General features: G+C 43.5%; 1 protein-coding gene across 1 annotated transcript in view; it reads left to right on the top strand.

Annotated features, from left to right (window-relative positions):
- Positions 1-14168, top strand: part of LOC145363616 (uncharacterized) — a 64749-nt gene that overhangs the window by 40230 nt on the left and 10351 nt on the right. The window contains exon 7 of the mRNA XM_080218797.1: positions 2195-2727. Within this exon, the coding sequence (XP_080074923.1) occupies positions 2195-2727 (533 nt within the window). The remainder of the gene's footprint in view (positions 1-2194; positions 2728-14168) is intronic.

The raw sequence follows: 14168 nt of genomic DNA, 5'->3' as shown, positions 1-14168 counted from the left end.
CTCCAGCTGCAGCCTCACCAGTGCCCTGTACGGTTGCAGCAAGACCTCCCTGCTTTTATATTCTATCCCCCTTGCTATAAAGGCCAGCATCCCATTCACCTTCTTGATCACCTGCTGCACCTGCAGACTGGGTTTTTGCGATTTGTGCACAAGGACCCCCAGGTCCCTCTGCACCGTAGCATGCTGCAGCTTTTCGCCCTTTAAATAGGGGAGGATTTACGCACAGAAAATTCAACCCAAGAGAAACGTTTCTCGCTTAATTTCTATTCTTGACTGACGGTGATGATCTTTTTGACAGAAAATTTTAAGACAAAATTTGAAGGGAAACTCTAACCAGATCAAAACCTGATGGAGTCCACTCCATTCATCAGAACCTGAATGTAAGTGTGTCTGTAGAAAAAGATCCAAACACTTGTGTGACTGGAAATAGGAAACAACAATGCCATAGAAGGATTTGCAAAAAAGGGATGCAATTTGCAAAATAGGGATCCAAAACATCACCACATCCTTGAGTGAAGAAATCCTTCCTCATCTGAGCTTTCTCTCCATTTTCCAGCCTGTTCCAATAAGTCTTGACTCCCTTGTCATTCAAAAACTGTCTAACTCATCCTTGAAGATATTCAATTCCTCCACTGGTCCCTATGGAAGAGGAAGCCAGATACCAACAATTCTCTGAGGGAAGAGATTTGTCCAAATATATAATCTAACTACAGTCCAATGTTACACAACCAGATAAGTGCATTTTATTACAGAGCCATAAATAATATATCTAATCTCTACCATATAACAATATCAGACACGTCTCTGTCCTATATTAGTATATTGTCCCTTTTAATATATTTCAGAAATGAGATGGGCACATGAAGGAAATAAACTTGCAGGGGAAAGGGAATATAGAAGGGGAATGGGACTGACTGGATTGTTCAACAGAAGTCGGCATGGACTTGAGTTACTGAATGGATTCCTTCTGTGCTGTAATTACTCGATGAGTGGAAATATATAATGCCTCAATATATAATGCTACAATGCCTCATTACAAGACAAGAAATAATAAATGTACTTTGTTACAGAACCATAAATAGTATATCAGATCCACAATATAACAACACTCGGCATATTATCCTCTAATAATTTATTATTCTCTTAAATGTCAGCCATCTCCGAGGGAAACCAGCCCTTTAATTGTGAACATTAGGAAAGAGACCATCCTTTTAGCCAGACAAATAAATGTGTCAAGCTGAGGGAGCAAAGGATGTCAATGTCTTTGAGGGAGAAAGTCGTAATGCAGAAGTTGGCCAATGAAGACTAAAACTTCCTCCTCTGTGCAACATCTGGGAGGAAATCAATGTTTCCCCCTTTCCATTTCTCATTCTGGGGGAAATTGGGGACTTGCAGCAACTGAAGGGAAAGGAAGTGAATCCAGTGTGTGAAGTCCACACATTTTTAGTCCAGTCATATGCGCATAGATCTGTCTGGCAGCCTGCATGGAGATTTTCAGCTGTGTGTCTCCAGGACAGGAAGCAGTGAGCATGGATTTGTCAATCAGCACCTTCAGGAGAATTGGGAGTGTGAATATTAGATACAGCAGAGTGAGAATGGAGGGAGAGTGTGAGGGAGATTTACAGCCTTTGAGGAATAAAGGAGGAAAGAATGTTCCATAGAAAGTAGAGTTGTCTGTTCTGGGTCTCTATCCTGTACTGACTCTGATGACTTGTGTCAACTTGTTTTACAGGAATCACAGGCCGAAATCTCAAACATGAGGTCTAGATATGGCAGAGTCATATTCCTTGGGAACTGAATATCATCAGCCATTGAATCTGGAAGGAGATTTGAAAAGATTTCAAACATCAGTGTGATTGGAAAAGCATCAACACACTGCCAAATTCAAGTGAGGGTGTTCTAGTGCACTGACTGAAGAGCTTTAACCAGTTACACAGCCTGAATAAATATCACACCATTCACAGTGGGGAGAGACTGTACACGTATTGTGTGTGGCCAAGGCTTCAACTGATTGTCCACCTGAGGGAGAGGCAAGGATACCTGCACCATGGAGAAACCATGGAAATGTGCAGACTGTGGAAAGAGATATAGATACCCATCTCTGCTGGATGCTCATCGGCGTAGCCACACTGGAGAGGGGCCATTCATCTGCTCTCAGTGTGGGGAGGGGTTCATTCGGTTCCGCCACCTGCAGTCACACCAGCGAGTTCACACTGGAGAGAAACCTTTCACCTGCTCTCAGTGTGGGAAGGGATTCACTCAGTCATCCAACCTGCTGACACACCAGCGAGTTCACACTGGGGAGAGACCATTCACTTGCTCTCAATGTGGAAAGGGATTCAATCAGTTATCCATTCTGCAGACACACCAGCGAATTCACACTGGGGAGAGGCCATTCACCTGCTCTCACTGTGGGAAGGGATTCACTCAGCCATCCAACCTGCGGACACACCAGCGAGTTCACACTGGGGAGAGGCCATTCACCTGCTCTCAGTGTGGGAAGGGATTCACTGACTCATCCAGACTGCGGAGACACCAGCGAGTTCACACTGGGGAGAGGCCGTTCACCTGCTCTCAGTGTGAGAAGGGATTCAACCAGTTATCCAATCTGCGGACACACCAGCGAATTCACACTGGGGAGAGACCCTTCACCTGCTCTCAGTGTGGGAAAGGATTCACTGTGTTATCCACTTTACAGAAACACCAGCGAGTTCACACTGGGGAGAGGCCATTACCCTGATCTGAGTGTGGAAAGGGATTCACTCGACTGTCCCACTTGCTGAGACATCAGCGTGGTCACACTGGGGAGAAACCATTCAGCTGCTCTGCATTGGGAAGGGATTCAGTGATTCAACCAGCCTGTGGAGACACCAGTGTGTTCACACTGGGGAGAAACCATTCACCAGCTCAGTGTATAGAAAGGGTTCAGAATTTCATCCCAGCTGCTGAGACACCAACAAGTTCACGAGTGATATTCGGGGTTGGATTCTGCTGTTACTGTTTCAGCTCTCAGTTACATCCAGGACTGCATTTTGTTCATTCTCACAGCTGGTGAATGGGGAGGGTTTCTTTCTGCTGGACTGGCCGGTCTCATGGCTTTGCCTCCAGTGGGCTGATGCTCTTTGAGCTTTGTTGCGATTGCCTGATTTCAGATTTAACAACAATCACAGAGTGACAGGGTGTTAGGAAGGTCAGAGATATTTAGTCAGTATTTCTGTTTGAAACCCCCCAGATGCCCATCCAATTTCCTTTGTAATTGATTGTTTCCACTTCCTCCACCCCTCGTAGGGAGTGGGTTCCAAGTCAATACCATTCGCTGCAGCAAAATATTCTTCCTCACATTCCTCCCCCTGCATCTCTGACTCAAAACCTTAAATCTGTGTCCCCCCTCGTCCTTGTCCCATCAGCGAATGGGAACGACTTTTCTTTGTCCACCTTATGTAAACCCGTCAGAATCTTATCCACCTCTATCAAATCTCCCCTCAACCTCCTTTGCTCCAAGGGGAACAACCCCAGCCTGACATTGACAATAAAGAACAAACTAACAGAATATGTTAATACCTGAAATCAAATGGGAATGTAGAATTTCTGTTTTAAAGAGATTGTGAATATATTGTCCTGGACAATAATGAAATTGGGATAACTCACCTTGGGTGTGGTTGAATGGAATGTATCAATCTGGTATCCACCTACAGTTAGTGAAAGTCTGCAATGTGGAGCTGGAAATCCCTCCAGTAGCAGCGTGGGTGTATTTACAGGCATTGTAGCAGTTCAGGAAGGCAGTGTTGGGGTTGACCGTGGCCGAGGCAGCTACATACAGACACATATTCTAATTGAAGGACTGCAGATTGAATGTGAGGCATTATGGGACTGGACTGTCTTGACCACATTCCTGTGACAGCTCAGTTTCTGCAATTACAGACCATTAAAGCTGCTTAGCAGAGCCCCAACAGAGGACCTGGTGAGAATATTTACTCAGAATGAGTTGGAATTAAACTTATCCCAGGACCGGCTGGTGTTCAGTGGCTGAGATACCCAAATCTGTAAAAAATGGGGGTCTGACCAATCAACAAACAGTGGTAGATAGTTGGTTAAGAAATTAAGAAGTGTTCTCAGGGATTGTTTAATTTATCTTAAATTTGTGATAAAAACGGTGACTGATTTTTGACCCGATAGTCAGTGAAGTGACGGTATACTCCAAGTAGCACTGGACTGAAAAGTGGATCCTCTGAGAGTAGATCGTAATGGTTATTATCTTACCCCATCATGGCCAGTGAAAAATCGAGTGGGTACCGGACAGGTCTCTTACCTGCCATTTGGAAAGTAAGAACACAAAACCTATCGATAAAACAGTTCGAGAATAGAGCCATTTCGAGTCTGGATGACACTTCAGAAGAGCTCTGATAAAGGGTCATCCAGACTCGAGACATTGACTCTATTCTTTCTCCACAGATGCTGTCAGACCTGCTGAGATTTTCCAGCATTTGCAGTATTTCACTTTTATGATAAAATGAGATTTGGAATCCCCACGACCCTCCCCCAAACAGAGGGAGTGGTGGGAGAGGAAAAAAAGGATAAGAATGAAGAAGTCTGGGTTCTGATTCTCCGAGCCCATGTAGAATTAACAAAATGAGTGAATCAGTTTATAAAGCACAAAAGTTACCATCCCTAACTATAACTGATCAAATTACAATAATTAGGTTGAGGAATGTAACAAAAAAATGAATAGATGAAGTTTAAAATCAAGTTTGTTTTGTTGTTAGAAAGTTTTTTTGAAATTATGTAAAATGCCATAATTGAGTGCCAAGTTTTTTCTGCTCACTCCCCACCCCTTTAGGCTCTGTAGAAAAGTTAACCCTTTCAGCAGTCTGTTGATTTGTTTTAAATCACTCAGAAACTCGTGTCTATTTTAGTTTATAATTGTGGATTTATTCAAACCAGTTAAATCTGGAAATTTTAAATGTAGCCTGGAGGAATTTGGAAGAACTGTGAGAATTCTCTTGTTGTCACCTCAACCCCAGATAAAGACAAAAATTTTACAGGTGGTAATGGTAACTCAATAAACTGTTTGTTGATTGAATCAGGCTTGAGTGTTGAATGATTCTTCTGAGTTCATTGCCCCCAACACACTGGGTACATTACCACTGGAGAGCAGGTATTGCCAAAACCTTCAGACAATACAAAGACTCACGAAAGCCAGTGTCCCAGTTTAAAGACTTATCTTTTATTTGACCAATGATCGAAGGGAAACATTATTGGACAGTGTAATACCTCTCTAGAAGAGAAGCATCCTGATCTCTGCAATAACTCTGTCATAAAATGCTTTCGATAGATCAATTCTACATTCTTCATGTCAAATTCTCCCACCTTTCATTAGGTATGAACCAATCATTTTTAACACAAAAAATTGTTAATTACATGTCATATACTTTAGCCAATTGCATTTTATCCTCTGACACAATGGGGTTTAATTTGTCCATAGAATCAGGACACTTCCTCCCCCTATTGCTGACTCCGCTTCCCCTATTGCTTAGCAACCCCAGATGCTTAGCTATAAAGATCAAAGTTACTGTTCCCACTGGCTCTCACTCTGCCACCAGACAAATGCAAATTTTCATGTCTGAGAAGGCACTGTCTTATCTGGACAGTGTGAATGAATCCTATTCATGAAGCTGCCTTGAAAACCTTTCTGTTAGAAACTTCACTGGCAAATGTTGGCAAATTCTGTGGCTTCATTGTTCTGAAGAATGTAGCCTGTCTGTAAGTGTCCCTGTACCATCATGCCTTGCAGCAGCCTGCCTTTGGCTAAAGGTTACAATTGATTTAAAATACAGCTAACATCCATTTTAAATCAGAAAATTCATGTTTAAATCAAAATTACTTGTTTAAATCTCTGAATTACAAGTAAATCAGAATTACTTGATTAAATCTCTTACTGTATTCGCATATGCAGACTGTTCCCTTGTTAGCTTCTAAGTCATTTAACTCAATGCTGGTAGTGTCTGAAATGCCTAATGGTTTAAAATTTCTCAAACTTATTAGGAATTTTCTCCAACAGCTTGCCATTGCAGAGCTCGGAGTACAGCACTTGTTTCGGCTGTCTTATGTGGGGCTTGAGGACAATGTGACCTGCCCATTGCAGCTGGTCTAGTTGATCAGTGCCTCGCTACTGGGCATATTGGCCCAGGAGAGGACACTCACATTGGTATGCCTATCCTACCAGTGGATTTGTAGGATTTTGTGGAGGAAACGTTGGTGACATCTCTCCAGGGATTTGAGGTGTCTGCTGTTCACTGTCCATGTTTCTGATGGATACAGGAGGGCGGGGACCACAGCTGCTCTGGTGAGAAGGTTCCACATTCTCACCACTTTGAGTAAAGAAGTTCCTTCTGAATTCCCCATTTGATTTCTTGGTGATATCTTCGATTGATATCCTCTAGTTTTGCTCTTCCTTACCAATGTAAATACCCTATCTTATTCAGCTAACTCATTTGGTCTTTCTAGAATCTCCCCAGATTCCACCCAGCTGGTACATTCAGATCATTAAAAACTGACCACGTGAAAACATTTCTCTCTTCCAGCTTGGTGCTGGATTTGAGGTCTCGGGCTTCAAACATTCTGTTCCTCAGGCATCCGAAGCCTGCACTGGCACATTGGAGTCGCTGCTGGATTTCATCGCCGATGTCTGCCCGTGCCCACAGGAGGCTCCCAAGGTGTGAGAAATAATCCACATTGTCCAGGGGTTCAACATGGATTTTGATGGTCAGGAGGGGGAGTAGGAGTGGGCTGGGAGAGAACCTTTGTTTCCCGGATGTTTAGTTTGTAGATAAGTTTAAGCTTGTTTATTGGTGTCACAAGTAGGCTTACATTAACGCTACAATCAAGTTACTGTGAAAATCACCTAGATCAACCTCTGAGTGTGCGCACAGACACACTCAGATCATGAACAAAGCCCAATCCCTCACTCAAACCAGCCTCCCACTGCCTTGGAAAAGCAGTCATCATAATTAAGGACTCCATGCACACTGGACATTCCCTCTTCCACCTTCTTCCATTGAGAAAAAGATACAAAAGCCTGAGGACATGTACCAACCAACTCAAGAACAGCATTTTGCCTGCTGTCGTCAGACTTCTGAGTGGACCTAACACATACACCTATGACTGTAACATTCTTCACTCTCTCCTTCCCTTTGTACAGTGTGCTCTGTCTGTATAGCGTAAGAAACAATACTTTTCACTGTAAACTAATACATGTGACAATAATAAATCAAATCAAATAGGCATTTTTAAATTTAATTTGTGGGACATGGGCATCGCTGGCTGGCCAGCATTTATTCCCCATCCCTAGTTGCCTGAGGGCATTTGAGAGTTGACCACATCACTGTGGCTCTGGAGTCACATGTAGGCCAGACCAGGGAAGGACAGCAGATTTCCTTCCCTAAAGGACATTAGTGAATCAGATGGGCTTTTCCGACAATCGACAATGGTTTCATGGTCATCAGTAGGTTCTTAATTTTTTTTATTGAATTCAAATTTCACCATCTGCCGTGGTGGGATTCGAACCCGAGTCTCCAGAACGCGAGCTGAGTTTCTGGATGAATAATCTAGTGATAATACCCACTAGGCCATCACCTCCCCCCATTCCCCTGAGAGTCCTGTGTACTGCAGCCTGATGACTGAGATTGGGCTGGTCTTGGTTCTGGCCTGGTGGGGTGGGACATTGAAAGCTTCCCACTGGTCCAGTTGGTTAGCTTGACTCCAGCGGGAGTTTCATGGCACTGGGGTGGCGTGTTGCTGCGGGGAAGGTGGGGATGAAGGTTGGTGCGATGATGCAGCTCTGTTTAACCCCAGTTTGTACTCGTACTGATTGCCGCACTGTAGGATGGATGTGATTGCACTGGAGGGGGTTCAGAGGAGGTTCACCGAGATGTTGCCTGGGATGGAGCAGCTGACCTACAAGGCGAGTCTCAATAGGCTGGGATTGTTTTCTTTAGAGCAGAGAAGGCTGAGGGGGGGCATGGTTGAGGTGTATAAGATTATGAGGGATATGGACAGAGTGGATAGGAAGCAGCTGTATCCCTTATTTGAAGGATCAATACTGAGGTGGGATCATTTTAAGGTGAGGGACGGGAGGTTTTGGGAGATTTGAAGAAAAATGTTTTCACCCAGAGGGGGGTGGGAGTCTGGAATTCACTGTCTGGGAGGGTAGTAGAGGCAGGAAACCTCACAACCTTTAAAAAGCACATGGATGAGCACTGGAATGTTTTGACAGTTCAAATACCATCAGCCAAGTGCTGGAAAATAGATTAGTGCAAATTTAGTATAGTTTTGTCAGTGCAGACTCGATGGGCTGAAAGGCCTCTTCTGTACTGTATGACTCTATGAGTTGTGAACTCGCTGGTGTTTCTGCAGTCGGGATGACTGAGTGAATCCCTTCCCACACACGGTGCAGGTGAACGGTCTCTCCCCAGTGTGAACTCGCTGGTGTGTCCGCAGGGCAGATGATGATCTGAATCTCTTTGTGCAGTGAGAGCAGCTGAATGGTCTCTCCTCAGTGTGAATGCGCTGGTGGGACATCATTAGCTGAGAGCTTTTGAAATCTCTCCCACAGTCGGAGCATTTAAAGGGTCTCTCCTGGGTGTGAGTGACATTGTGCTCAGCAAGTAAGGTAACTGACTGAAACCCTTCCCACACTGAGAGCAGGTGAATGGCTTCTCCCCAGTGTGAATTAGCTGGTGTCTCTGCAGGCCTGATGACACACTGAATCCTTTCCCACTCACAGAGCAAGTGAAAGGTCTCTCCCCAGTGTGAACTCGCTGGTAGCTTTGCAAATGAAAAAACTGAGTGACTCCTTTCCCACACACAGAGCAGATGAAAGGTTTCTCCCCAGTGTGAAATCGATGATGTCTTTACAGACTAGATAACTGAGTGAATCCTTTCCCACACTCAGAGCAAGTGAACAGTCTCTCCCCTGTGTGAATTCACTGATGTCTCCACAAATCAATTACCTGAGTGTATCCCTTCCCATACACAAAGCAGGTGAATGGTCTCTCCCTGGTGTGACTGCATCGATGAATCTCCAGCTGAGACAGGAAACTGTATCTCTTCCCACAGACCCGACATTTCCATGGTTTCCCCATGGTGCATGTCTCCTTGTTATGCTCCAGGTTAAACAATCAGTTAAACGTCACACAGAACATGGGTATAGTCTCTCCCCGTGTCAATGCTGTGATGTAGGGTGTTAGCGTGGATAGAGGATTGGTTGTCAAATAGGAGGCAGAGAGTGGGGGTCAATGGGTGCTATTCGGATTGGCGGTTGGTGACTAGTGGGGTGCCCCAGGGGTCGGTGCTGGGGCCTCAGCTATTTACCATTTATATAGATGATCTGGAGGAGGGAACCGAGTGTAGGGTGTCGAAATTTGCTGATGACACCAAGATTGGGGGAAAGGCAAATTGTGCGGAGGGTGTGGAGAGTCTGCAGAAGGATCTAGATAGGCTGGGCGAATGGGCCAGGAAATGGCAAATGGAATTTAATGTTGGCAAGTGTGAGGTGGTCCACTTTGGTAGGAAGAATGGTAGGAAGGACTATTACTTACGTGGCGAAAAACTGCAGCAGGCGACGGTGCAGAGGGACCTCGGGGTCCTTGTGCATGAGTCGCAAAAACCCAGCCTGCAGGTGCAGCAGGTGGTCAGGAAGGCGAATGGGATGCTGGCCTTCATAGCGAGGGGGATTGAATATAAAAGTAGGGAGGTCTTGCTGCAGCTGTATAGGGCATTGGTGAGGCCGCAGCTGGAGTACTGTGTGCAGTTTTGGGCGCCGCACCTGCGCAAGGATATTTTGGCCTTGGAGGGAGTGCAGAGGAGGTTTACTAGGCTGATACCGGAGTTGAGGGGGTTGAGCTATGAGGAGAGGCTGAATAAACTAGGCTTGTACTCGTTAGAGTTTAGAAGAATGAGGGGAGATCTCATTGAGACGTATAAGATGATGAATGGGATGGATAGGATAGAGGTGGAAAGACTCTTCCCGCTCAAAAAAGACAGTAGGACTAGGGGGCACAGCCTCAAGATAAAGGGGGGGCAGTTCAGAACGGAGTTGAGGAGGAACTTCTTCACTCAAAGGGTGGTGAATCTCTGGAATTCTCTGCCCGTTGAAGTGGTGGAGGCTGCCTCGCTAAATATTTTTAAGAAGCGGGTTGATGGGTTTTTGATAAGAGAGGGGATTAAGGGTTATGGGGAGAGGGCGGGAAAGTGGAACTGAGCCACGACAGATCAGCCATGATCTTATTGAATGGCGGGGCAGGCTCGAAGGGCCAGATGGCCTACTCCTGCTCCTATTTCTTATGTTCTTATGTTCTTATGTTCTTATGTATTTTTAGCCAGTCAGTGCACTGGAACACTCTGACTCAGTCATATTTATGCTAAAAAAAACGTCAGACAGACAGAACAGAAAAAGATTTCTCCTTTTCAATTGAAGGGCCAGTGATATTGAGGTCCTGATGAATTGGGTGAGGATATCAAATATTGATGTGATGTTTTGTTTGAGATTTCTGTCTATAAATCCTCACCTGATACCCTGTAAAAAAGAATTTAAGTAATCATCAGTGTCAGTACAGAATAGAAATTCAGATCAGACAATTCTAGTTTCAATGGAACATTCTTTCCTCTCTCATTCCCCAAAAACTGTGAACCCCTGTCCCACACACTCTCCCTCCATTCTCACTCTTCTGCATCCAATATTCACCCCCCCAATTCTCCTGAAGGTGCAGATTGACAGATCCATGCTCACCACTTCCTGTTCTGGACACAAACAGCTGAAAATCTCCATGCAGGCAGCCAGACAGATATATGTCTATATGACTGGACTAAACAATGTGTGGAATGTACAGACTGGATTCAATTTCTTTCCCTTCAGTCACCATGATCCAATGAATTGCACACTAGGCTTTTAATGCAGGTTGCTGATGAGATAGTGGAGATTTTGGATTTAATTTTTCATAACTTGCTAAATTCTGGGAGGGTGTCAGAAGATTGGAAATCAGCCAATGTGACTCCATTGTTTAAAATGGGAGAAAGGCAGAGGCGTCACCTGGAATACTGTGTACAATTTTGATCCCCTTAATTAAACAAGGATATTGAAACAGTGGAGGTTGTCCAAAGGAGATTCACCAGGCTAATTCCTGGGATGAGAGGGTTGTCTTATCAAGAGAGAGTAAATTGTCCAGGTCTGCATTCCTTGATGTTTTGAAGACAAAGGGGTGACGGCACTTTTAAAAAAGGAAATAGACAAACTGTGGATAACTATCGGCTGGTTTGCTTAACTTCTGTAGCAGGGAAAATGCTTGAATCTATCATCAAAGAAGAAATAGTGTAATCATCAAATTCAAAATAAATGCACGGACATTTCATAGAATTAAATTTGATGTTCACCAATTAGCAAGACACCTCAAAGTAGGGGGACTCCAGGATTCTACAGTCTACAGCTTGAGGGGAAGGAAAACTCTCTGACCCCTCACTCAATTTCACTCCATTATTTTCCAGTTCTGTTCTGGCCCCACCCAGGGTAACATCTATTCGATCTTGTCTTCTCCTGAAGGAGCACTGTGAGTTCTCGGTTACCAGTACATAAGGACAGAATCGATTCTATGATATATATTCCATGATATAGGAGAGCTATAGAAAGCTGCACAGGAAGGCCAGGCCCTGAAAAGAAACCACATTTAAACAAGCTGATACGAACCATGCGTGTTCAAAATCAGAGATGGGGATGTAGTGATAGAATGACAAAGGACAAGAGGAACAGAGCGTCATGAACTTTGAATGGGGAACTGAGGGCTCTATCATGAGGTTTATGGCAGAACAACACCCCAGATTGTAGTTAATAAGTCATAGAATCCTTACAGTCCAGAAGGTAGTCATTCAACCCATCAAGTCTGCACTAAGTCTCTCTTACAGATTCCTTAACCAGGCCTTTCACCCACCCTATTCCCATAACCCTGCACATTTTCCATGGCTCATCCATCTAACCTGCACATCCTGGGACACTAAGAGGGAACTTAGCATTGCAAATCCATCTAACCTGGGTACCTTTGGTCTGTGGATAGAAGTTGGAGCACCCAGAGGAAGTTTGTGCAGACATGGGAAGAATGTGCAAACTCTACAAACACTTACCCAAGTCCAGAATTGAACCCAGGTCTCTGCTAACCACTGGTCCAACGTGCTACCCTACAATTGAGGCCAAAATATTGTTTGATTTGAAGAAGAAATTAGATATAGCTCGTGGGACTAAAGGAATCAAGAGAAATGGCAGGAAGAGGGGATCAGGATATTGAATTCGATGATCAGCCATGATTTAGATGAATAATAGAGCAATTTGAAGGGCCAAATGGCCTCTTCCTGCTTTTAGTTTCTTTGTTCTATCCACTGTGCCAGCATTCTGTCCAGTGGCACAGTGGTTAGCATTGCTGCCTCTCAAAAGCAAATACACAAGATCTTTGGAATATGCTAGAATATGACTGACAGTTTGACAACAGAGTCAAGGGCATCAGGAGCAAACAATACCCTAGGAAATGTAGAAGAATGTGACGAAGATTACGAGTGGGTTATTGATAGGTTTTCCAAAGAGATTCAGAAAGGAAACAGCGAGTTGGAAAAAGTCCAGAATAAGTTAATCTACAGTCACATTGGAAACCTTACGGCTGAGTACAAAATATAAAAAGCAAAGGGTACTGGTGGATAAGCTGCAGAATGGAAATAATTACTGGCAGGAGAGCACGCCTGCCCTGGACAATCAATTACATGGAATAAGGGATAGATGATAAGGTGAGTGGTGTTCAGAAAAAAACTACTGCTGTTAGGCCAAATTCTGGAACAAGATATTTATCTACAATCAGAAAATATCAGATCAAGTGAAGAGTTTGAAGTTGCCATGGGGACTTTGAGGAAGTGAATTCAGCCACAAAGAGACACCTCCCTGAAGCAGAACTACTACTGAGCTAAAATCAAACAACCTGAGACACAAACCTGTCATCAGTGAGCAAATGTAGTTGTTATCGCCAAAACCAGGATCACTGAAAACGGTCCTCCCCCTCTCCTTTCCCTCTCCTGTGAGATAAGGGAATGCTGGTGTGTGAGATTAGCCATGACTTCTGCACCGTCATGATCCACAGCACTTACTCCAAGTTTATTTGCCCAATTGAAGGAATACTGTACATTTGAGTAAAGTCATTGTTAAAGCAGGGTGTTATTTGCAAGCATCATGGATTCAAAGAATTAGCTTGGAGTGGGAATAAAAATGAATTTAATTTGAACGGCCATGAGTTTCAGTTTGAAATAAGTTCAAACTGTACTAAAATGTGAAAGGAATGTATTTGGGTTTGAAATTATATTGTTCAAGGTAAGAATTGTGAAGGCCAATTTGTTCCCAAAACATAAAGATAAGGCTGCAGTTTGGCAGCAAACCAGTTTCAACTTTCCAAAATATTTGAGTTAAAATTGTTGAGATTGGTCAACAAGACATTCCACAAAGTGTTTCTTTCAACTTTGATTAAGTAGCAAATATTGGAAATTGGAATTGGCATTTAAAAAAAGATAGACAAATGAATTGAAAGTTAATTGTTATAAATCTCCACACAACCTTTGTTTTCTTTAATGTAACTTATGATTGGACATATTAATTCACTGGCATCTTGGCCAGAGCCAGATGGATTGGTTGTGTTTTTTTTAAACAGGTGATGCTGGTCTCCAGGTCCCAGTGAAGTCAGCAGTTTTGAGAATTAAAGCAGAGAACAAAAGACTTTACCTTTCAGAAAACTACCAAGCCTGCCTTTGATATTGGAATTGATAAATATCTGATATGAATTGTTGTTTCAAGCATTTAAAATGGAAATTACCTGATGCTTAAGGGAAATAACAATGCTGATAATGCCTTGAATCAAACAGAAATGTTCAGTTTCTGTTTACAGATATTATGAGAATATTTCATGATTTATTTGACTCTAAACAACCTCCAGAACTCCTGAAAGTGTAGTTTAAAGCAATCCATATATTGGAGTGTTTATGAGCATTTGAGTGAAAGTGAAGTCTAGGTGAGATGAATGAGTGACAGGTTTCTCTTGGAGATATTTGTTTCTTTGCCTATGAACTATTTGAGAGAACTGAATTTGATCATC

The sequence above is a fragment of the Carcharhinus amblyrhynchos genome, unplaced genomic scaffold, assembly GCF_965287045.1.
Source record: "Carcharhinus amblyrhynchos unplaced genomic scaffold, sCarAmb.v2.hapA scaffold_39, whole genome shotgun sequence".
In the NCBI taxonomy this organism is placed as follows: Eukaryota; Metazoa; Chordata; class Chondrichthyes; order Carcharhiniformes; family Carcharhinidae; genus Carcharhinus; species Carcharhinus amblyrhynchos.
This window is presented reverse-complemented; position numbering and strand designations above follow the sequence as displayed.